This window comes from Tarenaya hassleriana, unplaced genomic scaffold (genome assembly GCF_000463585.1).
Source record: "Tarenaya hassleriana unplaced genomic scaffold, ASM46358v1 Cleome32, whole genome shotgun sequence".
NCBI lineage: Eukaryota > Viridiplantae > Streptophyta > Magnoliopsida > Brassicales > Cleomaceae > Tarenaya > Tarenaya hassleriana.
In genome coordinates this window covers 340,763-361,895 of record NW_010966372.1, presented here as the reverse complement: position 1 = coordinate 361,895, position 21,133 = coordinate 340,763, and the positions used below count along the sequence as shown (strand labels likewise).

The 21,133-nt window shown below is 42.3% G+C and overlaps 7 protein-coding genes across 9 annotated transcripts in view; 3 read left to right on the top strand and 4 right to left on the bottom strand.

The window, feature by feature from the left end:
• Positions 1-458: 458 nt before the first annotated feature.
• On the bottom strand, positions 459-3,396 carry LOC104820817 (tRNA (guanine-N(7)-)-methyltransferase). 2 transcript variants are annotated; one of them, XM_010551435.2, is made up of 9 exons: positions 3,054-3,396; positions 2,676-2,732; positions 2,408-2,483; positions 1,829-1,908; positions 1,664-1,713; positions 1,477-1,561; positions 1,265-1,363; positions 719-987; positions 459-667 (listed from the first exon to the last, which is right to left on the bottom strand). In XM_010551435.2, exons 1-8 carry the CDS (start codon positions 3,309-3,311, stop codon positions 757-759), a joined length of 936 nt encoding a protein of 311 aa, XP_010549737.1. In that variant the 5' UTR covers positions 3,312-3,396; the 3' UTR covers positions 459-667; positions 719-756. The 2 variants fall into 2 exon arrangements, with proteins under 2 accessions (XP_010549737.1, XP_010549736.1); XM_010551434.2 differs by having other exon boundaries at positions 459-987.
• A 608-nt stretch (positions 3,397-4,004) lies between these two features.
• On the top strand, positions 4,005-5,842 carry LOC104820815. The gene is made up of 7 exons (XM_010551431.1): positions 4,005-4,144; positions 4,381-4,553; positions 4,628-4,680; positions 4,817-4,931; positions 5,048-5,170; positions 5,256-5,433; positions 5,554-5,842. The coding sequence occupies exons 1-7, from the start codon at positions 4,025-4,027 to the stop codon at positions 5,737-5,739; spliced, it is 948 nt and encodes a 315-aa protein (XP_010549733.1). The 5' UTR covers positions 4,005-4,024; the 3' UTR covers positions 5,740-5,842.
• Positions 5,843-5,879: 37 nt separating this feature from the next.
• LOC104820816 (protein TRI1) lies at positions 5,880-6,855 on the bottom strand. The gene is made up of 2 exons (XM_010551433.2): positions 6,477-6,855; positions 5,880-6,271 (listed from the first exon to the last, which is right to left on the bottom strand). The coding sequence occupies exons 1-2, from the start codon at positions 6,771-6,773 to the stop codon at positions 6,146-6,148; spliced, it is 423 nt and encodes a 140-aa protein (XP_010549735.1). The 5' UTR covers positions 6,774-6,855; the 3' UTR covers positions 5,880-6,145.
• Positions 6,856-7,453: 598 nt separating this feature from the next.
• On the top strand, positions 7,454-11,977 carry LOC104820813 (disease resistance protein RML1B). Its single transcript, XM_010551429.1, has 5 exons — positions 7,454-7,981; positions 8,083-9,178; positions 9,295-9,594; positions 9,681-11,030; positions 11,152-11,977. Exons 1-5 carry the CDS (start codon positions 7,527-7,529, stop codon positions 11,803-11,805), a joined length of 3,855 nt encoding a protein of 1,284 aa, XP_010549731.1. The 5' UTR covers positions 7,454-7,526; the 3' UTR covers positions 11,806-11,977.
• A 19-nt stretch (positions 11,978-11,996) lies between these two features.
• On the bottom strand, positions 11,997-15,248 carry LOC104820814 (chromo domain-containing protein LHP1). Its single transcript, XM_010551430.2, has 6 exons — positions 14,294-15,248; positions 13,834-13,859; positions 13,661-13,747; positions 12,535-13,323; positions 12,371-12,431; positions 11,997-12,249 (listed from the first exon to the last, which is right to left on the bottom strand). Exons 1-6 carry the CDS (start codon positions 14,627-14,629, stop codon positions 12,199-12,201), a joined length of 1,350 nt encoding a protein of 449 aa, XP_010549732.1. The 5' UTR covers positions 14,630-15,248; the 3' UTR covers positions 11,997-12,198.
• Positions 15,249-15,894: 646 nt separating this feature from the next.
• Positions 15,895-17,111, bottom strand: LOC104820811 (ribosomal protein S2, mitochondrial). The gene is made up of 2 exons (XM_010551428.2): positions 16,360-17,111; positions 15,895-16,209 (listed from the first exon to the last, which is right to left on the bottom strand). Exon 1 carries the CDS (start codon positions 17,032-17,034, stop codon positions 16,396-16,398), a length of 639 nt encoding a protein of 212 aa, XP_010549730.1. The 5' UTR covers positions 17,035-17,111; the 3' UTR covers positions 15,895-16,209; positions 16,360-16,395.
• Positions 17,112-18,576: 1,465 nt separating this feature from the next.
• LOC104820809 overlaps positions 18,577-21,133 on the top strand; it is a 6,486-nt gene continuing 3,929 nt past the window's right edge. Inside the window, exons 1-2 of one of the 2 annotated variants that reach the window (XM_019203389.1) lie at positions 18,577-18,971; positions 19,090-21,133. In XM_019203389.1, coding sequence (XP_019058934.1) covers positions 19,113-21,133 — 2,021 coding nt within the window. In that variant the 5' untranslated portion in view covers positions 18,577-18,971; positions 19,090-19,112. The other variant, XM_010551426.2, reaches the window with a different exon arrangement.

The window sequence follows — 21,133 nt, the reverse complement described above, 5'->3', positions numbered from 1 at the left end:
ACTTCATTCCCAACTGTCCCCATTTTTCCTAATTAATATTTATTTAATTTTATTTCATGTTTTATCTTCTCCTAAATGCACGTAGCTATCATTTTTTTCATTATGTTATAAAATATTAATTAAGGACATATTTATATAACCTTTTTTTATATTTTTTTTAAACTGTAAAAAAAAAGTTAAACATCATGTATCAAGAAATGGAGGGAGAAATATTTTACACTATATATATATATACACGTTTTGTGGTGTACCTTGTTACGAAACAATTTTTCTATTTTTGGCCAATTTTCTGAAAATGATGTCTCACGTCAGTTCAAATATATTCTTAGTATTTACCAAAACAAAGTATATTATTAGTATACACTGTCCGAATTTGGTTAACTAATCTATTGTCTTATTCTGCTTCCATTTTATATATCAAATAAATGTCAAACCCATATTGGATTTGACACTTGTAGTCATCATCAAATCATATTGAATCAAGCGCCCGGACTATTAAACCGGGTTGTACAAATTGGAATCCGGTTCGGTTGGCTATATGGAATTGGCATCCCAGCCGGTTTTCTATTAAACCGAGACTTGACCATGATCTCGGTGCACAGAAACTAAACCACTTCAAAAGATGCTCCACTTTATAGTTTAGTCATCAATGAATCCAAAAACAGTTTCAGAAGTTCAGATTCAGAAGCAAGTAGGAAGCTCTACAAATGCTTGCTTACCTTTCTTCAAGAATCAGAACAAGTTTAGTTATGTCCATCATGTAAGCTGCATTTTCTGGTATAGTCTTCTGTAGATCCTGGCACCTTCGAATTCTGCATGGATTTCCCGTTCAGTTCGTATTCCCATCGGGTTTTTCACCATCCACCCCTCGTTGTCGCACAAAATGCCCGTGCCAACTGATTCAACGTGTTGAAGAACGTTAAATTCCGCATCTAAATGATCCCTCATGTCAACAGCCACCTCGAGCACATCGGATTGCACAAAGATCTGTTCATAGATAGTCTTTTTTTTAGAAGGCCACAAAGTTGTGAAGATATGTTCTTCAAACTAGTCAGAATGTTCAAGGGAAACGCAGAACCAGCTAAGAACAAGCAGAAACTGCCAAGATTTGCGTAATTCTTCGAGTTTATAAATGCAAGATCTCATGTGAGAGACAAATTTTACAACTTTAATGCTCAATCCTAATCGGGTTTCCTAAAGGAAGTATAGTCGTCAAGGACCGATAAAAGCTGATAATGAATACTTCGGGAAACAAAAAACTGACCTTCCCTCCGGTTGTTAGGTTTTTTAGGACGGAATCTAACAGAGGCTTTTGAAGAACCCGTCTCTTATGATGCCTTTTCTTGAAATGAGGATCCGGACACTGCATCCACACCAAACAAGAAGTTAAGATCAGTGCTTCAAGATGAACTTTTGCTATTTATATGCTACCGAGCTTTTGGTTATTGCTCAACGCATGCTTCCAGTTAGCCTCACCAAGATTGAGACGAGCTCCAGTGGTCCAGGATAGCTCGATATAAGTTGTTCGAAAGAAACTGTGGCATTTGCAAATATGAAATGTCTGCCGATTCACAAAGTCCATCAAATAAGTGATCAATTGATAATATCACCTTCTCATTTAGGCTTTTCCTTCTATAACTTTAAGTTTAGACACAGAGATTACATGTTTGGTAGTCCCAGCTCCTTCACCCAGAAGTTGGCCCGCTTGACCAGCTGCAAGGAAATAACCAAACCAGTTGGTTCTAACGGGAGAGGAATATAAATTGGCTCGAAGAGATAGAATGGTTGAACTGAACTTGAAAACTGTCTAAGGAGATTGATCTCATACTTTCTGGCGTATTTCCAGTCCCAAGTAGTTGCCTGAGGCGGCATTCTTTTTCGCCAGCCACAAGAGAAATCTACCACTACCTGAAATCGAAGCAACCCCAAATCACTAGTAGAAGCAGAAATCATGGAACAATGACAAACCAGGAGTGACAATAAAACCAAAAAATGAAAACTATACTTTATATAAACGTTTGAAGCAGATTCCAAGCAATGAAGCTTGGTTCAACAACACATGGAAACAGTAAGGCATCGGGACAATAGGAGGACGAGAAATTCTCCTGCTCAACATCAGATTCAATTGCAAGCTACCAACTAAGCTACCCGAACATCTTCAAGAAAACTATGAAGCATAATATATCTTGCTTATGTGAAAAAAAGGCTGGACCTGTTCATAACATCATTGGACATAACAAGAGAGAAGAATATATAAAAAGCATATCTGACATTTTATATATATCAGCAACACATTGTTTTCACACATGAAATTGTCTTTCATGGATAACTGAGCAAAGCAAATAGTGAAGCATGGTGGGTAAACAGACTTGTGAAAAACAGAAGCCCGAGTAAGCTCACAAGTTACCACTTCCAATATCCACCATAAGAGGCAGTGAAGGATCCTTAAACACTTCATTCCATTCCGGAACTGGAGCTGGAATCTGTCATCAACAAAAAAAAAAAAACAGAAAACCTGTATCAGTTAATGGCGTGCATATATCAGGATGTCACTTCAAGCCACGGACAAAATTTGGACCCATATCACGGGTTTTGAAACCTCAAGGGAAAAACTCTCTGAAGACCAAACAAAAATTTCAAAAGCAAAAAAGTAGTTCAAGAGAGAAAAAGCTTACAGAGAAAGAAGAACTGAGAGGGTTAACATGCTGTCTGATTCTTACATGACCCAGCTCCTGCAAACAGAAAACAAGGAGAAAATGTAAACGAAAAGAAAGTTGTCAAGACACAAATATTTGTGATATTTACATTTAACATAACACAAAGACATGATAAAATATGAAATCCTATTCGATCATTTGAGATAGTGACATCAGCTTCTAACAAATGTCTCCGGAGCTGAAAGTTCTCTACTTTTGAACATCAGTTGAACCAAAATCAGAAAAGATCATCACTTTATTCGCAAACCACAAAACCCATAAATTAAATATTGAAATAACAGTGGAACCTTAACCAAATTAGGGTTAAAACGAATGAGGGAAGTGAAGGAAGGATACCGCAGAATTTTTCTCCTTGAGGTTTAGTTCTGCATACTCTAAAGCCACCAAATCAGTGCTTCTCACTTCTTTCGTATCCAAAATCGCAGACGCAGACGCAGACGCAGACGCAGACGCAGATGCTCTGAAGCTACTATAGCGGCGAGGGGTTAAGCGGGGCGTGAAGATAAACGACGATGAAACCCACGAAAACGCCTTTCTTGCCAGAAGCAGAGGAGTGGCAGATGATGCAGAGCAAGGTTGACAGAGAGAAGCCATTTTCGTCTATTAACCAAAGGAAGTTTCTTCCATGAAAATAATCTTCAGACCTCTGCGATTTTCTGCTAAGCCGCTTCTTAAAACCGAACCACGATAACAGCATGGAGGAGAATTTGAGGAAGGAAAGTTATGTGCTGAATTTCGAAAATGTTGAAGGGTTTTGTACTTTAAGTCGAAGGATACGAAACAATCGGGGCTTTTATGCAAATATAGCAAAAAGTTCTGAAGCGTGTGGATTTAAAAACTCACATCATTGTCCGCTTGGCTCATAGCCACTAACCAACGATGGCTTCGGCGGTGATTCCATCACTTAGGCTGATGAAGCGGGTCGTGAAGATAAACGACGATGAAACCCACGAAAACGCCTTTCTTGCCAGAAGCAGAGGAGTGGCAGATGATGCAGAGCAAGGTTGACAGAGAGAAGCCATTTTCGTCTATTAACCAAAGGAAGTTTCTTCCATGAAAATAATCTTCAGACCTCTGCGATTTTCTGCTAAGCCGCTTCTTAAAACCGAACCACGATAACAGCATGGAGGAGAATTTGAGGAAGGAAAGTTATGTGCTGAATTTCGAAAATGTTGAAGGGTTTTGTACTTTAAGTCGAAGGATACGAAACAATCGGGGCTTTTATGCAAATATAGCAAAAAGTTCTGAAGCGTGTGGATTTAAAAACTCACATCATTGTCCGCTTGGCTCATAGCCACTAACCAACGATGGCTTCGGCGGTGATTCCATCACTTAGGCTGATGCCTTGCTTCTCCGCTGCCACGTCAGCTTCATCCTCCGCCGCAACCGCCTCCGTCGGGAATCCCCGTCCCGCCGTCATTCTCCCGGTGATTACCCTTCTTCCCCTGCTTTGAACCATATACACTTGCATATGGTATTGGGTTCTGATTCGATGTTTGGTTGGTGGGAAAGCGTGAGAAACCTCTAGGAAAATGCGTTATTTGTCCGGGAACATTACCGAATCGTAATCGATTCTTCTGTGCCTTTGGCAAATGAATCCTCGTAATGTGAATCTGGGTTTGTTGTTTATGTGAATAAGATTCATCCGTGAAATGAAAATTAGGGTTTAGGGAACAACTCAGGGGACTACAAAAAGTTGGGAATGACTTTGGGCGAGTATGGTGTGCCGGTGGTGGTTGCCGCCGTGTCGAGGTTAGACTGGTTTAGGAATGCTGCCGGCTTGCTTGACCCATCCTACTGGCGGGGTACCCTCCGTCCTCGCCCTGTCCTTGATTGGTAAAGGCTCTGAATATATGTCTCTCCGGTTCTGGTTTGATGACTTGATGGTGGAGTCTTCTGTTGTTTGATAGGTACTTGGAAAGGGTAGATAAGGCAGTCCAAGAAGCAAAGGAATTAGGTCAAGGTAACTTTAGAGTGATTTCAGGACATGAGTTCTAACCTCTGGTTCTCAGTATCCGACCAATCTTGTCAGCAAATCCAGTCATACTCAACTCGATGAAACTCTTGAGTTAAACCTCAACATAGTTGCTTCGATGTAGGTCAGAAGTTGTCGATAATTGGTCACTCGGCCGGGGGATGGCTTGCTCGGGTTTACATGGAGGAGTTCGGATATTCTGATATCTCATTGCTGTTGACTCTTGGTACGCCTCACTTGTAGGTATACAGTTTCATTACATATGTTTGTTCACTTGCCCTGAAAAACATTTGTTCTTGTTGTGCTGATGGAGAACTGAACTCTGTATTTTCTTTCATCATATTTGCTGGTACAGGCCGCCTCGGAAAGGGCAGAGAGGGGTTATCGATCAAACAAGGGGTCTTCTTGATTACGTTGAGAAGCATTGTGCAAAAGCTGTCTACACTCCTGACTTGAGATATGTCTGCATTGCTGGGAGGTGATGTTTTATTTGCTGTTTTTCCTTTGTTTAGACCAGAGATGAAACATGGGATCTGAAGTGGTCATCGTGGATTACATGTTAGATATATCCGAGGAGCTTCCTTGACCGGCAATGCCGATCTGGATTTGGATTCTGATATGACAATGGAAATCGATGGTGGACAAGCCATTCCCGGCCTCACTATCACGAGCGACATGAGTGGTTCAAAAGTTCCGGCACCAACGTTACGTGCTCGTTTTGTCGGGCAAGGCTACAAGCAGGTAATTCAGACTGCAGGTTTCACAAGACTTGGATTTTCTGTAAAGAATAACACAACTAACCTATCAAGAACTTAAGATAGAGAAACCGCCTTGAGACCTCCGCCTGGTGTTGATGTGTAGGTATGCGGGAGAGCTGATGTTTGGGGTGATGGGGTCGTGCCGGAGGTTTCAGCCCATCTTGAAGGTGCACTCAACATTAGCTTCAATGGGATCTACCACTCGCCTGTTGGTTCAGACGATACAACCAGGCCCTGGTATGGTTCTCCGGCCATTGTAAAGCATTGGATCCACCACCTTCTTGAGTGAAATTCAACATTCTGTACAATTACTGCTGAAAAACTTACCTAACTCAGGCGAGACAAGAAACCAATGTTGTCTTGAGCAATCCTTAGCAATGTCTTTCTCTAGATATCGCGACAGAGCAATCATGGAAATGATTCCACATGTAAAGGAACTGGATTTACGAAAAGATGCGAAATCAGTACACATCATGTCATCAACATTACAGAAACATGGACACATCTGGTCTTTAACAAACACTTTACAGCGAACATGGTTGGAGACCTGTTTAAATGGCAAACCCAACCAAGAAGAGTTCGACCTCCTTAAAGAACCAGCACAGCAGAGATAGATACTCACAGTCACAGCAAAAAGAAAGAGCTTGCTGGAATTAGGTACAACTTTCTTCAAGCCAGAAATCAGGAGGCAACGGTCAGCTAGTCTTCACGAAATGAGGAGACAACAATTTCCCAATCTCGAGAAACCCGACTCTGTCTTTCCCCTCGAAAAGGTGCTTCAACTTCTCATCACAGATGACCTCCCTCTTATCTGCAGGATTCTGGGTGGGAGAAAAAACCATTGCATTAGCACAAGTTTCATCTAGAAACCCTATCAAACATCACCTGATAGATTACGGGTGAGAAATTCACTTTCCAGACAGCAACTAGTTAAAGCCACGAACACTCTTTGTCTTGGAAATTTAGGGCACACGTCTAAGCAAAATTATCAACAAGTGCATGAGGAGAAACAAACAATGGAGAAACCTGAAGATCATGGGACTTGATGTAGGCCCATATCCCCTTGATGGCGTCCGTTCGGGAAGCTTCGCCGGCGCCGAGGAACTGAGCCAGCGCCGGAGAGACAGGGCTCACCTTGAAAATTCCGGTGGATCTCGCCGTCGCCGGAGACGACGATCTCGGCTTCGGCTTCGGCTTCGACGCCGACTTTCTGGCTCCGGTGGAACTTCCACCTCTTGAAGCAGCAGCAGAAGAGAAGGTTCTCGAAGCAGGAGCTAGGACCGATCTACATCCTCTGAAAATCCCCGCCGAAAGAGACGACATTTCTCGCAGGTTTGGCTTCTCTCCTTCTTCTTCGTCTTCGAATGCTCTCTTCAGTGTTCTGAGAACTTTATCGAGTGGATTAGGGTTTTTAAGAGGAATGAGAAATTGTGGGAAAAAGTTTTGACTTTGACTCTTTCCACGTGTGGGGGCGGGAAATTCCGGTAAGGTAAATAATTTGGTTACCACTGAACCGGGTTCGGTTCAGCGTAATGTGAATCTGGGTTTGTTGTTTATGTGAATAAGATTCATCCGTGAAATGAAAATTAGGGTTTAGGGAACAACTCAGGGGACTACAAAAAGTTGGGAATGACTTTGGGCGAGTATGGTGTGCCGGTGGTGGTTGCCGCCGTGTCGAGGTTAGACTGGTTTAGGAATGCTGCCGGCTTGCTTGACCCATCCTACTGGCGGGGTACCCTCCGTCCTCGCCCTGTCCTTGATTGGTAAAGGCTCTGAATATATGTCTCTCCGGTTCTGGTTTGATGACTTGATGGTGGAGTCTTCTGTTGTTTGATAGGTACTTGGAAAGGGTAGATAAGGCAGTCCAAGAAGCAAAGGAATTAGGTCAAGGTAACTTTAGAGTGATTTCAGGACATGAGTTCTAACCTCTGGTTCTCAGTATCCGACCAATCTTGTCAGCAAATCCAGTCATACTCAACTCGATGAAACTCTTGAGTATGTTTTGACTTCTCTAACGTTTTCGTCCAAAATCATGAAATCTTCACAGCCATTGCAGTAGCTCAGAGAGAAGAATCAATGTCTTCTTCTTCTTCTATCTGGAAATTCGACGTTTTCGTGAGTTTCAGAGGAGAAGATGTGCGCAGGAACTTCGCGAGTCATCTCTTTTGCGAGCTTGATCGGATGGGGATCAACGCATTCAGGGAGGATTTTGATCTGGAGAGAGGAAAGTCCATTTCCCCGGAGCTTTTCGATGCGATCGGAGGCTCGAGATTCGCGGTCGTCATCGTCTCCGAGAACTACGCTACTTCTAATTGGTGTTTGGACGAGCTTGTTAAGATCATGGAGTGTAGGGACTCGATTGGGCAGAGGGTCGTGCCGATTTTCTACGGGATAAATCCTTCCGACGTGAGAAGACAGACAGGGAGTGTCGGTGAGGCTATGGAAAGGCACGGAGATAAGGAGAAGGTGAGGAATTGGAAGGAAGCTTTGACGAAACTGGCCGCCATTTCTGGCGAGGATTCTCGGAATTGGTATATGCTTTTTGTATTGGATTCTGATTCGATTCGATTTTTGTTTACTCTATATCGTTTTTGGTATGATCATAACTACTCTGGGTGAACTTCTATGCTAGGATGGATGAGTCAAAGCTGATCAGGAAGATTGTTAGAGACATTTCTGATCAATTAGTTTCCACTTCATCGGATGATTCAGATGGGTTGATTGTAAAGAGTGCCGAAATGGACCTTTTGCAGTCTATGATTTCTACCGAGCATGAAGAGGTTCGCATGATAGGAATTTGGGGAATGGGTGGTGTTGGTAAAACTACCATCGTTAGATATCTCTACAATCATCTATCGTGTAGGTTTCAAGCTCACTGTTTCATGGAAAATGTCAAGGAATTCTGTGATAGATATGGGACCACGCGTCTGCAGGAGGAATTCTTATCCAAAATGTTTGGAGAAACAGATAAAGGAGCATGGAGCTCGGTCCTGTTATCCAACATAATAAAGGAGAGGTTTCGGCATAAAACAGTTCTCATTGTCCTTGATGATGTAGATAAACAAGAACACCTACGCGCATTGGTCAAGGAGGCTGATTGGTTTGGTCCTCGAAGCAGAATCATTATAACCACACGAGATAAACACTTGCTAGATTCTCACGGGGTCGAGCTTGTATACAAGGTCAGGTGTTTAATGAAAAATGAAGCTCTGCAGCTCTTCTGTCACTATGCTTTTCGGGGTAAAATCATTCCAAGTGGGTTCCACGATCTCTCGGTTCGAGCTGTTAAGTATGCTTCTGGTCTTCCACTCGCCCTCAGAGTTTTAGGTTCATTCCTTTACCGCCGGAGCGAGAAAGAATGGAAAAGCACGCTTGACAGGCTTGAAATAGTGCCTCATAGTGACGTCATGGAAGTTTTGAGGGTTAGCTATGACGGATTGGATGAGCAAGAGAAGGTTATTTTTCTTGGTATATCGTGTTTCTTCAATATGAAGCATGTTGATTATGTGAGCAAACTTCTCGATATTTGTGGGTATGCTGCTGAAATCGGTATTGCAGTTTTGACCGAGAAGTCCTTGTTAGACATATCAAATGGGTACATAAAGATGCATGATCTGGTGGAACAGATGGGCAGAGAACTTGTCCGTCGACAATCAATTAAAAACCCTGGAGAACGCCTGTTTTTGTGGGATCCTAAAGACATCTCTGATATGCTGGTTGAAAATTCCGTAAGTTTCCTGCATTTGCTTCTTCATCTCTATCTACCTTGTAAAAACAACCTTTCTACATGATTTGACCTTTACTTATGCCGTTTCAATCTGATGGTTCCAAATCCATGTCTCAGGGAACTCAACTGGTTGAAGCAGTCTCACTAAACATGTCTGAAATAACCGATCTGTTTGCAAGTGATCGAGCTTTTGAAGGGTTGTCTAATCTTAAGATTCTCAACTTTTATTACTCTGCGCATCATGGAGACACAAAAGTGCATTTACCTACAGGCCTCAGTTATCTTCCTCGGAAGCTTCGTTATCTCCGTTGGGAAGGATATCCTCTGAAGGCTCTGCCATCAAGATTTCATCCCGAGTTCCTTGTTGAACTCTGTATGCGCCATAGTCATCTCGAAAAACTTTGGACTGGGACACAGGTAAAATTTTCAAATCAAACGCTAATAATTTGTTCCTGAAATCTTCCCAAGTCCTTCTAACATTCTATATCTGTATGATATTTCAGTCTCTTTTGAATTTGAAAAAGATGGACCTTTCATGCTGTAAGTACCTTGTGGAAGTGCCAGATCTCTCAAAAGCCACAAACCTGGAGGAATTAAACCTTTCTTACTGCCAAAGCTTGGTTGAGGTTCCTCCGTCTATCCAAAGTCTCCAGAGACTTTCTTCTCTATACATGACTAACTGTAGTCGACTCCAGCACATTCCAAGCAGAGTTATATTAAAGTCACTTGAAATAGTTGGGCTGAATGGATGCACCAGTCTTACACATTTTCCAGAAGTTTCTCCAAATGGTAGAAGACTCTATCTCAACAGTACAAAGATAAAAGAACTGCCATTTTCCATCTCCCGTCTATCTTGTCTCATTGAGTTGGATATGTCGGATTGCATGAGCCTCAGGACTCTTCCGAGCACTGTAAGGGACTTGGTATCCCTTAAATCCATGAATTTGCAAGGGTGCAAGCATCTTGGAAATCTCCCGAGGACATTACAGGAACTCACGTCTCTCGAAACTCTAGAAGTCTCTGGTAGTCTTCATATCAATGAGTTCCCACTTGTTGCCACGAGTATAACAGCAATACGTGTAACAGAGACATCGATTGAGGAAGTTCCTGGATGGATCTGTAATCTCTCTAGACTTAGGTCTTTGGATCTTCGGGAAAGCAAAAGGTTAAAACGTCTTCCAGTAAGCATTTCTGAGCTACTGTCACTTGAAAGACTTAACCTTTCTGGCTGTTCTATTCTTGAGAGTTTCCCTGCAGAAATGTGCCGTACAATGAGCTGCTTGAGGTGGTTTGACATAGGTAGGACCGGCATTACCGAATTGCCTGAAGACATCGGGAATTTAACAGCTCTGGAGGTATTTGAGGCAAGAAAAACCGATGTAAGGCGAGCTCCACTGTCCATCGCTCGATTGACACGTCTTCATGTCTTGTCCATTGGGCATAGTTGCTTTAACCCATCCGGTCAGCCTTCTCTGTGTCCTCGTTTACCAAGGTTTGAGGAATTAAGAGTGCTGCGTCTAAGCAACTTGAACATGCTCGAGATCCCTACAAGCATTGGCAACTTGTGGAGCCTATCAGAATTAGATTTGAGTGGGAACAATTTCAAGATGATTCCTGCAAGCATCAAAGGGCTATCCTGTTTGCATAGGCTTAACCTAAACAACTGCCAGAGACTCCGAGCATTGCCTGAATCACCCCGATGTCTGTTGTATATCTATGCACATGGCTGCACTTCACTAGAGAGTATTTCACAGTGCTTCAGACACTGTTTACACACCCTTGTGGTTAGCAACTGTTTCAAATTGGATCAAGATGCTCAGCTGCTCATTCGGCGGAACATGGAACTCGACCCGGTTGTTGTTCTCATCTCTCTCTCTCTCTTCTCTCTCTCTCTCTCTTATAGTTCCTCTTTTAGTAGCTTCATGCCCATCAAATCTACTTGCTCAAAACTCAACATCTGTTGTCCTTGTACAGGAGAAACCCAGATTCGCTTACTTCCCCGGAAGAGATGTGCCCTCCTGCTTCAACCACCGTGCAACAGGGCCTTCTCTGAAAATCCACTTACCTCCAATCAATCATGCTCTTGACATTTTGGGATTTTCGGCATGTGTAATGGTGGGAATGGATGTGGATGGACAGTATCCTATGAAAGATCTGGCAATCCGATGCCGTTGCCATTTCAGAGGAGGAGGTGCTTACGACGAGGAACTGGTGGTTATGGATGAGCTTTGGTATCCTAACCCAAAGGCTTTCAAAGGGATGTCTGCTGAAACAGATCACCTCCTTTTGTTCAGCAGAAGTTGCACATCATTACTACAATCCTACAGTGAGGCAACATTTGAATTCTCCCTGGAGAACCTGAAAGGAGGTTCTAAAGTTAAACCACCCGGAAAGATCAAGAAATGTGCGGTTCACCTCACGTCTTTTGAAGATATGGTAAAAGGGGAAGAAGCTGCAGTCTTGCCCGAGCCCGAGCCAGAGCCACCTTGCATCCTACAGGACAGGCTCGATATGGTTTCATCGGGTTTGGAGCTCTCGGAAGCCATGGGTCAGGGCTCGAACACAGACCAGAAAGAACCGGAACCCAAGAGGATTAAACTTCAAGTGCCTTCGACACGGAGGCTATAACAGTCACAGATAATGCTGCACCAAATTAGGTCTACTCTGTATACGGATGTATCAATGAGCCTATGTACCCATAATCAATGAGGTTTCTCAAAAGTAATTGTGGTGATAAACACAATACAATTGCATTGAGAATACTATAAAGTTATGAATCTCACTTCCTTTTTTTTTCTAATATTAAGTACCATTGGATCTTGATGAAAAGATCAATAGCATGTAGAGTGAACCGTTATAAAGCATAGGGATGATCTCATCTTAAGAACGCAGAGACGTGGAACAACACCTACAAATCATAGCTACACACAAAGAAGAAGAAAACCCTAACCTACCTACAGAATTGCAATGCTGTGTACAAACAATTTTCTTACCTATTTTATTCCGTGTAATACATATAAATCAAGAAGAAGTAGGATTGTACTTGAGATGCTGCTCGTAGAAGTCGATCAACTGTCGTCAAAAGCAGAAGCGGAAAAGAATGAGAACCCTTTCTCGGATAAGTAACACGAGTTTTAAAATGAAAACGCAAAGAACAAAAACTCTGAGAATGCAAAGAGATCACAGATTTTACCAGAAGAGGGTTGTGAGCCTTTAGAAATCTGTTGTCCACCATCACTTCTTCCCCATCAGACCTATCAAGTGTGTGCATATATATATATGTAAAAATATGCGTAATAATACACGGTATATACTTTGGACATCAATGGATAAAAAACATATGCAGGACTTACGAACCGTAGTGCCATGAAGGTCACGAACACATCCTGAACATTGTCTGATACAGACGCTGAAAAACTCATCGGCTTGAGTATCTTTGTTATATTCACCTCTTCCATCTTGGTTCTCTGGGACAAACTATTTTCCATCATGCCATTATACTCGGTCCCTAGCCTCGAAATTGCGCCAAAAGAATCCAATCTAATCAAATCACGAGCAAGATCCGGATTCTTGTTAGGGTCACTCACGGTATCATCTTGTTTAAATCTTTTCACGGAACCGGACTTTCTTCTCTTGGCCCCTATGCACCGACTGCCCTTACCAGCCTCCTTAGGACCAGCCTTGACAAACCCGTTTCTCGGAACATCACCTTCAGAACCAATGGCACCACCATGGGAACACCCCACAGAGTTATTTGCACGGACCTCACTACGAGACACCGGTCCTCTGAGTTCATTAAGTGTGGGATCGTATTCTTTCTCCTCTTTCTTCGAACTGATCTGGTCTGCATCACCACTGCCACTGTCTTCATCGACTTGGTTGTTGTCTACGTAGGTTTTTTTCACTTCCCGATCTTCTTTTTGAGTCGGACCATTGAGGTCTGTCGGTGCCGCAATGTCGGGAATAGTAGAGTTCTTTGGAGATGTAGAAGATGGAGATTTGTCAATGGCAACAGTTAGAACGCCCATACCATCATCACGAGAAGTGGAAATTGGACGAGGTTGCTGCTGCTGCTTCTTCTTTGTGTGGGATTGAAGCCATCCGGATTTGCGTTTCCGCTTCCTACCTTGCTTTCCTGGTCGCAGGCTTAGAAACAAGAAGCAAAATTGATAACTCAACGAAGATGTAAATCCCTATTTCGCACTTCTTCACCACTATAGATGGAACACAGACCTCAAGCAACAAAAAACTCCAACACTAAACTAAAAAATAAAAGCTCTTCGTGTCTTCAACACCTTAATTTGTAGAAATAAAGCAAATCATCTTTAAAAATGCAAACTTTGAATGGAATGAAATGAAAAGAACCAACTAATAAAACCAGGAAAAATAACAAATTCAACCAATTAGAAGCAACTTGCTAAATGCTAGATTAGGAAAAGTATTGTAAAAGAAGAAAAGGAAAGACTTTCAAAACATAAGTTACCTTTCCTCAAATGCATCGATAAAATCAGAGCAAGATTGGAGGTTCTCCAAAGGCTCCCAAGTGTTTGCAGTTTCGGGCCATCCACGCCTTCACACGACGGGACAGAGTTTACATCAAAAGGAAAGCATGTCTAACCCGTGACTCGGGATATATGAAACGATTCAACAACTCACCATTTAATAAGATACTGTAGCTTGCCCTATGATTTCAGCACCATTTTGATAGAGACATCGGCAGCACCAACAAAAACGCACAATACATTACCCGCATCAGAAAGAAGAGATCAAACACAAAAGCAAATCACCCGTTTCTTCCTACTACACAACTCAACAACCACAGATCAGCCGTATCTCGCTTCTTAACTACTTTTTGGGTCTTTCTTCTTTCCTTGTCCTCTAAAAACATCCCTAGAAATCGATAGCAGAGACTCCACAGGCTTTGTACTGACCATTGAATAGCACCGGCTTCCCTAATGAGCAAGAATTAACATTGCACCATCGAACAAAGATGGTATCTAATTCCAGAGAACCTAAAACCTCCAAATTTATGGGGAACAAGCAACACCCACAAACACATTTGTCTCTTCCCCGATACAGCAGAGATTGGAGAGAGAGAAGAAAAAAAATAGCTTACTTTTCTAACTCTCTTACGACGAATAGCTTCGATTTCGAAGAACCCTTCGTCTAGCTTCGGCCTTTCCTCTTGCCCTCCTTCTTCGTCTTCTGCACCATCATCTTCGCCATCTTCAGCTTCTTCTCCTTCCCCTTCTTCTGCCCCATCCTCCTTACGTTCATCATTACCCACCCCGCGAAGAACCAACTCCCCACCGTCACCACCTCTTCCTCCGCCGCCGTCTTCTCCGGCGCCGAAGACGGCCCTCTTCTTGCTGTCGCTAGCGTTTCCCCCCGCCGTCTCGGCCTCGACGGTGTCGTTCACCGCCTGGGTCTTCTTCTTCCCACCTCCCTTCATTTCCGGGTATTCGGGTCCAAACCCAAATGAGACTAGGTCTTCCTGATAATTGGGCTTTCTTCTTCTCCGTCTGTTTCTTATTCTTCTTCGGAAAAAGCGACGAATTGGAAAAAAAAAATGAAGAATTTCTTCTGATTGTTGAAAGGCTTCCCACGGAGGGGTTTGCAGCAAGAAGACCTGACCTGACTTGAACTAATGAAGAGAAAAACACGTTTTTCCCATAAATAAATTAATGGGAGAAATAACCGGTTCTGCCTGCGAAATGTTTAACCCGACCCGACCCGAAAATAGGTCCGTTTCGGTATCATTTGTGTGGGAAAAACGCAACACTAGAAATAACGCAACGCCAATAAAGGTTTCGATAGATTTCAGGATTTAATTAAGGCTTTTTTTTAAAAAAAAGGATCTGCTTTCGTTGCTACTTGGAAACTTAATCAGTTGCTTGCTTCACTAACTGGGAGGGATTAGCAAATGGTTAAAGCACCCATACGGTATAACACAAGATCTCAAAAAGGATATAATGTGATGCGCTCTGCAATGTGCCCCTCAATCTGCCTCATTATGAATATGCTGCGTTTCACTGTCTCCTACAAGCTTACAAACAAAGTCTCCACATGCCACATTGCACTGTCCGTCTGTCCCATCCCCCATAGTCTCATGCTTGGTCTTTCTTGTCATATGCAGATGCAATTTAATATATAAAAAACAAGAGCGAAGATCCTTTGAAAACAAGATCTCTTCCATCTGATTAATCATTCCTTCCAACCAGTTCTAGAACTCCCAAGTTTCTACCTAAATGAAACCGGTTTCCCCTTACTTCCAAACAGGTTGAGAAATATAAACCAGGGCTGCGATCCGATCGAGTAAAAGGGTTTCTTGATTGGCAAAAGAACGAGCTGGTTTAGTAAATCTATCTTAAAGTACTACAACAGTACTCTGTTTCACAAAAGAAACAAGAGAACAACACTGGTGAGTTTCTTCTCTAGCCGAAGTGCAGAAAGATGTCATCTAAGTCTAGGGACCAAAACTATACTCTACAGTCAACAGACCCATACGTAAAACCAAGCCAACCATCTTATAGTGCCAAGTAACTCCCAGAGTTCCGAGAGGATTACCTGTGCTCGCTATGTACCAGAAGATGTTTTGAGGAGACTGCAGTCTGATATGACTCGAGTCGAGGAGTCTCAATCACAGGCACGAGAGTCAGTGGCTTACGGATAACTACGCTAATCGAACCACCGGCTCATCGACTAACAACAACCGTATACAGGAAATACAATGTGTTCAGGATAAAATTAACCAACGATTTCCAGTAAACCGGGAACATATGAAAGATAACAATTTGCTATGAAAAGTATGAAAAGATCCAACCTTGAAAACTCATGTCTTGTAGAGGAGATGGATCATTTGAATCCTAAAGGGATACTAGGGGAGTATATAATTCCCATTTCACATCGTAGCAACCCCAAAGTTCAGCAGAATATTGAAAGAAATTTAGAAAACCATAAAACCCTATCCTGTTCATGTTCCGCGCCACAATGAATGGCATAGCAACAACCACATTATCCAAAACTGAAAATCTGCAGAAAGAGCCGTTTTCCAATGTCAGAGAACAAACATCAATGATTAGATACCCAGAATTTCCAAATTGGCAAACAAAATCCTGAAGAACGATTATTTTTCTCAATAAATAACTGAGAAGAAAACTGTAATTCCATAAAGGTTTATACTTTTGCAGACTCAATTGTGCAGCTAAGTCCCCTCAATCAACCTTGCTTGATCCCAACTTTCCCGGCCATCCTCATCTGCTCGGCCACAAAGCACTTGGTGATCACATTACAGAACAAATACACGAACTTTACCGAATCATGAGCTGGAACAGGGTACGTGACCCTCTTATAGAACTCCCACGGCATGTTCGGGTCCACGATCGCCACGATCGGGATCTGAAGCTTCGCCGCCTCGAGAATCACCGAGCTCTTCCTCTCGGTATCGAAAACGACCATGCAGTCCGGTAGAGTGGTAGGACCGAAGCAGAGCTTCTTGTTCCTCGACCGGAATTTCTTCGGACTGAAGCTATTCGTAAGAAACCCACCCATACGCCACAGATTCGTGGCCCGATTGTGGTTGTAGGCGTCGCCGAGGATTCTACGAGACATAAGCTCGATGATCTCGTCGAAGCGAGGGTTGGTGTTGACAAAGAAGATGTTGGCGCGCTGGTGAGCGAGGTTGGCAATGAACTGTGCGGCGCTGCGGAGGCAGATTAGGGTTTTGTCGGAATCGATGATGGTCATGCCATTTCGGGCTCCATATGCGTATTGCTTGAAGTGATGCTCCGCCGCACGCCGGCCGAGGTGAGCACCGGTTTGCAGGAGCCTTTGGATCACCGCCGAGTGGATCGTCATGGTTCTCCGGAGAAAAACTGCCGGAACGGGAACGGGAACGGCGACGGTGGAGGTTAGGGTTTAAGAAAAGCACGAAGACGGAATTAGATCCAGAGATGGAGAAGCCGATAGATGAAGATGGATTGGGCCGAATAAATTACCGGGTCGGGTCAAAATAAATCTGACCCGATTCGGTTAAGTACTACACTGTACAGTCCGACCCGGTCCTACATTACAAATCATTTGTAAGTTATTTTCTATATTTTTTGTCGTTGTGAAGTAATTTTGATATGATTGTGAACGAAATCGGTTTAAAATTAACAATCATTAGATTATTATTTTTAAAACAAATAAAATGTATCTACGACATCCAAATAAAAAAAAGGAACAGAAATCCAAAATCACTAGTCTTATGAAACCACATATGTTTCTTGTCAAATATGAAATTTAAAAGAAAACTTTTGTTTAGGTTAACCTATATATTTGTATAAAATAAAGTTTTTTGTTAAAAAATATAATAATATAATATATATATTAATAATATATAAAATATAAAATATAAAATAATAATATAATATATATAATATATATTTGTATAAAATAAAGTTTTTTTGATGTTGTAGAAATGTTTTCCTACAATTTAAAACATAGAAAATCAATTGTAACATTGGAAATGATGTATAATATGAAACAAATTGAAATTAGCACTTTTAACATAATTATGAAACTCAATTGCTTTTAATTCATGAACTGACTAACTACTTTCCCTCTGTCCAAAAAATGAAAACTTGCAATCATCACTCCCACATTACAAACAACCCCAACTTCTTCCAACGATGTTTTGCAATAAAAAATAATTATTCAGTAAGGTAGGGGTTGATTTGAAAGAAATGCAATCTATGGGTCACGTTTCGGAATATTGCTCCGTTTAGGGACCAAAATACAAATTATTAAACTTATTATCCAAAAGTTAAAAATAGTGTTCATATAGCAAAATTAGGAGTAGATATTGTGATTATTGACATAAAAACAGAATTGAATTCAATAATACGTATCAGAATGAAGTCGATTTTAAAACAAAATTCTATTTAAAGATAAATAGTTTTTAATTAAGCTGAACCCAATCCAAACAAAATTACCAATATCTTCCTGATTTTTTTTTCTTTGGGCATTTTTTCAAAGAAATATAAAATTGGAATTTGGCGGTCATCAACTGTAACTTTCGGTCATTGATTTCTTTCGCCGCCCCTAATTTTAATGCCTTTTTACATTTATTCCACAAATTGTTTTATTCTCATGAAACCGCCCATACCCCACGAGCCACTAAAGTCTCTTTCTCCGCTTAGGAAACTAATAGTCTAATGTCCTTTTTCCTTATTAGTAATAATAATAATAATATGATATTAAGGTTAATTCGAGTTCCATCCAAATCAATTGAAAATAAATTTAAAATAGATATAAAAAAACATTTATGGAGAAAAACGATTTCATGTGGTGGTGAATATCCAAGTAGACTACAAACTATAAACGTTATTTTATACAAACAAGTAAATTTCATTTACAAACGTTTGTACGGTCCTTGTAATGCATGATAGCATCATATCATATGTACAAAATAAATAAACGGAATAATTCGATATTGTAATGTAAAAAGACAAGACTGAAAAAGAACCGAACAAAGAACAGCTCTGTATAGCTGTTGGTCTCTTTGGAAAAGATGAATTAAATTATTTCCCTTTTAACTTTTCCCCCTTATTTCTTTTCAATTCTCTCTCTCTCTCGCCGGAGCTAGCTTTCTTCTCCGATCGCAATCACCGCATTTCTCAGTTGCGTGGAATTTCAGATCGTTTGCCGATCGGGAATCTGTCCCATCGAGATCTGTCTTGGTTTTCTTCAACTTTCTCCCGCCACGGCATGGTTCTGATCGCGGCGTGATTTGTCTGGTCGGATTCCAGAAGGTATACGAATGCCCTCTTCCTCCTCTTCCAGCCTTAAACGGCTCGTGAATTCGTGTCGATCCCCACATGGATCTGTGACGTCATCTGAATCTTTGATTCTTGCTCGTGAATTTTGCAGAAACCCCGGCTGGAAGAAGAAAAATGATCCGTGATCGGTCAGACATCGGGTTTCAGATTCGGAGATTGGTCGTTATCTCGATCAGACTGTCATACAGATGGGTTTGCAGCCATCCCTTCCTCCTGGGTTTCGTCTCTTTCCTGGTTCTTCTGAACAGAACGTGTCCTGTTCTGTTCTCTCTACTGGTTTCTGCATCTCCAGTTCTGGTCTGCACTGCCGTTTTGCTCGGGACAATACTGAGTTTCGGGCAACAGAACATACCCGAAATCGAGAATGACCCCGAACTTGTCCACGAGGCTTCTCTTTTCAAGACAGAGCTTGCTAGAGATGCAACTGTTGTCGAGAGAGAGGATAAGAGTTTCGCGGTAGAGAGATTCGTGAACAAGGAGAAGGATGGAAACGATGACGGTGATGGAATTGAGGAAGACAGTAACTCAGTTGAATATAGGCCTTTGGTTGATGAGACTCTAAACCAAAAGAATCAGGTCAAGTTCAAGGTGGAACCTTTAGAGGCGGAGTCGGAGAAGACAGTGGAGGAGAGACCGGTAGAAGACGATGGAAATATGTCGGAAAATACCAAGGATGAACAGATGGATGCATCTCCAGTCTCACCATGGACACCAATGAGGCATGACAAGGATGATGATGATGCTGCTGCCGATGGTGACGACTCATCGGATTCCGGGTCTGATGATGGTTCGGAGAGCTCCTCACCCGATGCTTCCATGACCGATATCATCCCGATGCTCGACGAGCTTCACCCGCTGCTACACTCAGAAGCAGCAAACCCTTCTAATATTTCCCGAGAAGGATCAGACACTGCGTCAGAGGGACCGCATAGGAGCAGTTGCGATGAAGGGCTTGAATCTGATATCGACAGTGATAACAATGGAGGAGATGAAGACGGAGACAATGAAAATGAAGAGGATGAAGAAGAAGAGGAGACAAAGGAAGAGAAGGAGGAGGAGGACGAAAGCAAGTCAGTGATCAAATGGACAGAGGATGACCAGAAGAATGTAATGGATCTTGGAAGTCTTGAACTCGAAAGAAACCAACGGTTGGAGAGTCTTATCGCCCGGAGAAGGGCTCGGCAAGGTACCAAACTGATGGCCGAGAAGAATCTTATCGACCTGGACAGTTTCGACGTACCGTTTAACATGCCCCCCATCTCAACCTCAAGGCGTAACCCATTCGATCTTCCTTATGATTCATATGATGATATGGGCTTACCACCAATCCCAGGCTCTGCCCCATCTGTTCTGGTGCCGAGGAGAAATCCGTTTGATATTCCGTATGATCCAAATGAAGAGAAGCCAGACCTCAAACGTGACAGTTTCCAGGAAGAGTTCTCTCCTTTCCATCCAAAGGAACCTGTATTTAGAAGACATGAAAGCTTCAGTGTCGGTCCATCAATGCTTGGAGGTCCTAGGCAAGACAGGAGCGAGAGGCTACGTCCTTTCTTTGTGCTGGAAAAACTAGCTCATGAGAGAACCAGCTATTACGGATTTGAAAGACAACTCAGTGAAGTTAGCGAGTCGAAAGTCAGTTCTGTCCCCGATACCGAATCTCTGAGCACAGGCCTGGAGGAGGATGACAAGAAGGTGCATGAACATGAGGCTGATCGAGGAATTGAGATGCCTAGAGTTGATCCAGCCTCTGACCACGACGATGAGAAGAGCCATTCATCAGAAGATGTTGATTTCAGTGAACAAGCTGATAGCCAAAATCTTCACAATGATGTGGCGGAGATAACACTGGGTGACAGAGGAAGTCACCAGGAAGAGCAATCTAACACGATAGAAGGAGAAACTTCTGATAAGATAGAAACAGATGAAGAGGATCACAGTGACAGTGGATCATCTTTATCAGGAGAGGAAGAAAAGATTACCGACGTTAAAGAAAGAGAATCAGCAGCATCAATGAGTTTGGAGCAAAGGGTTGATATTGAGGAAGAATCTGGTTTTCCTGCCGAGCCTTCTTTTGGGGAATCAGAGATTCATTTGACAAGAGTGGATGATGACGAGCATCGCCATAAAATTCCTGC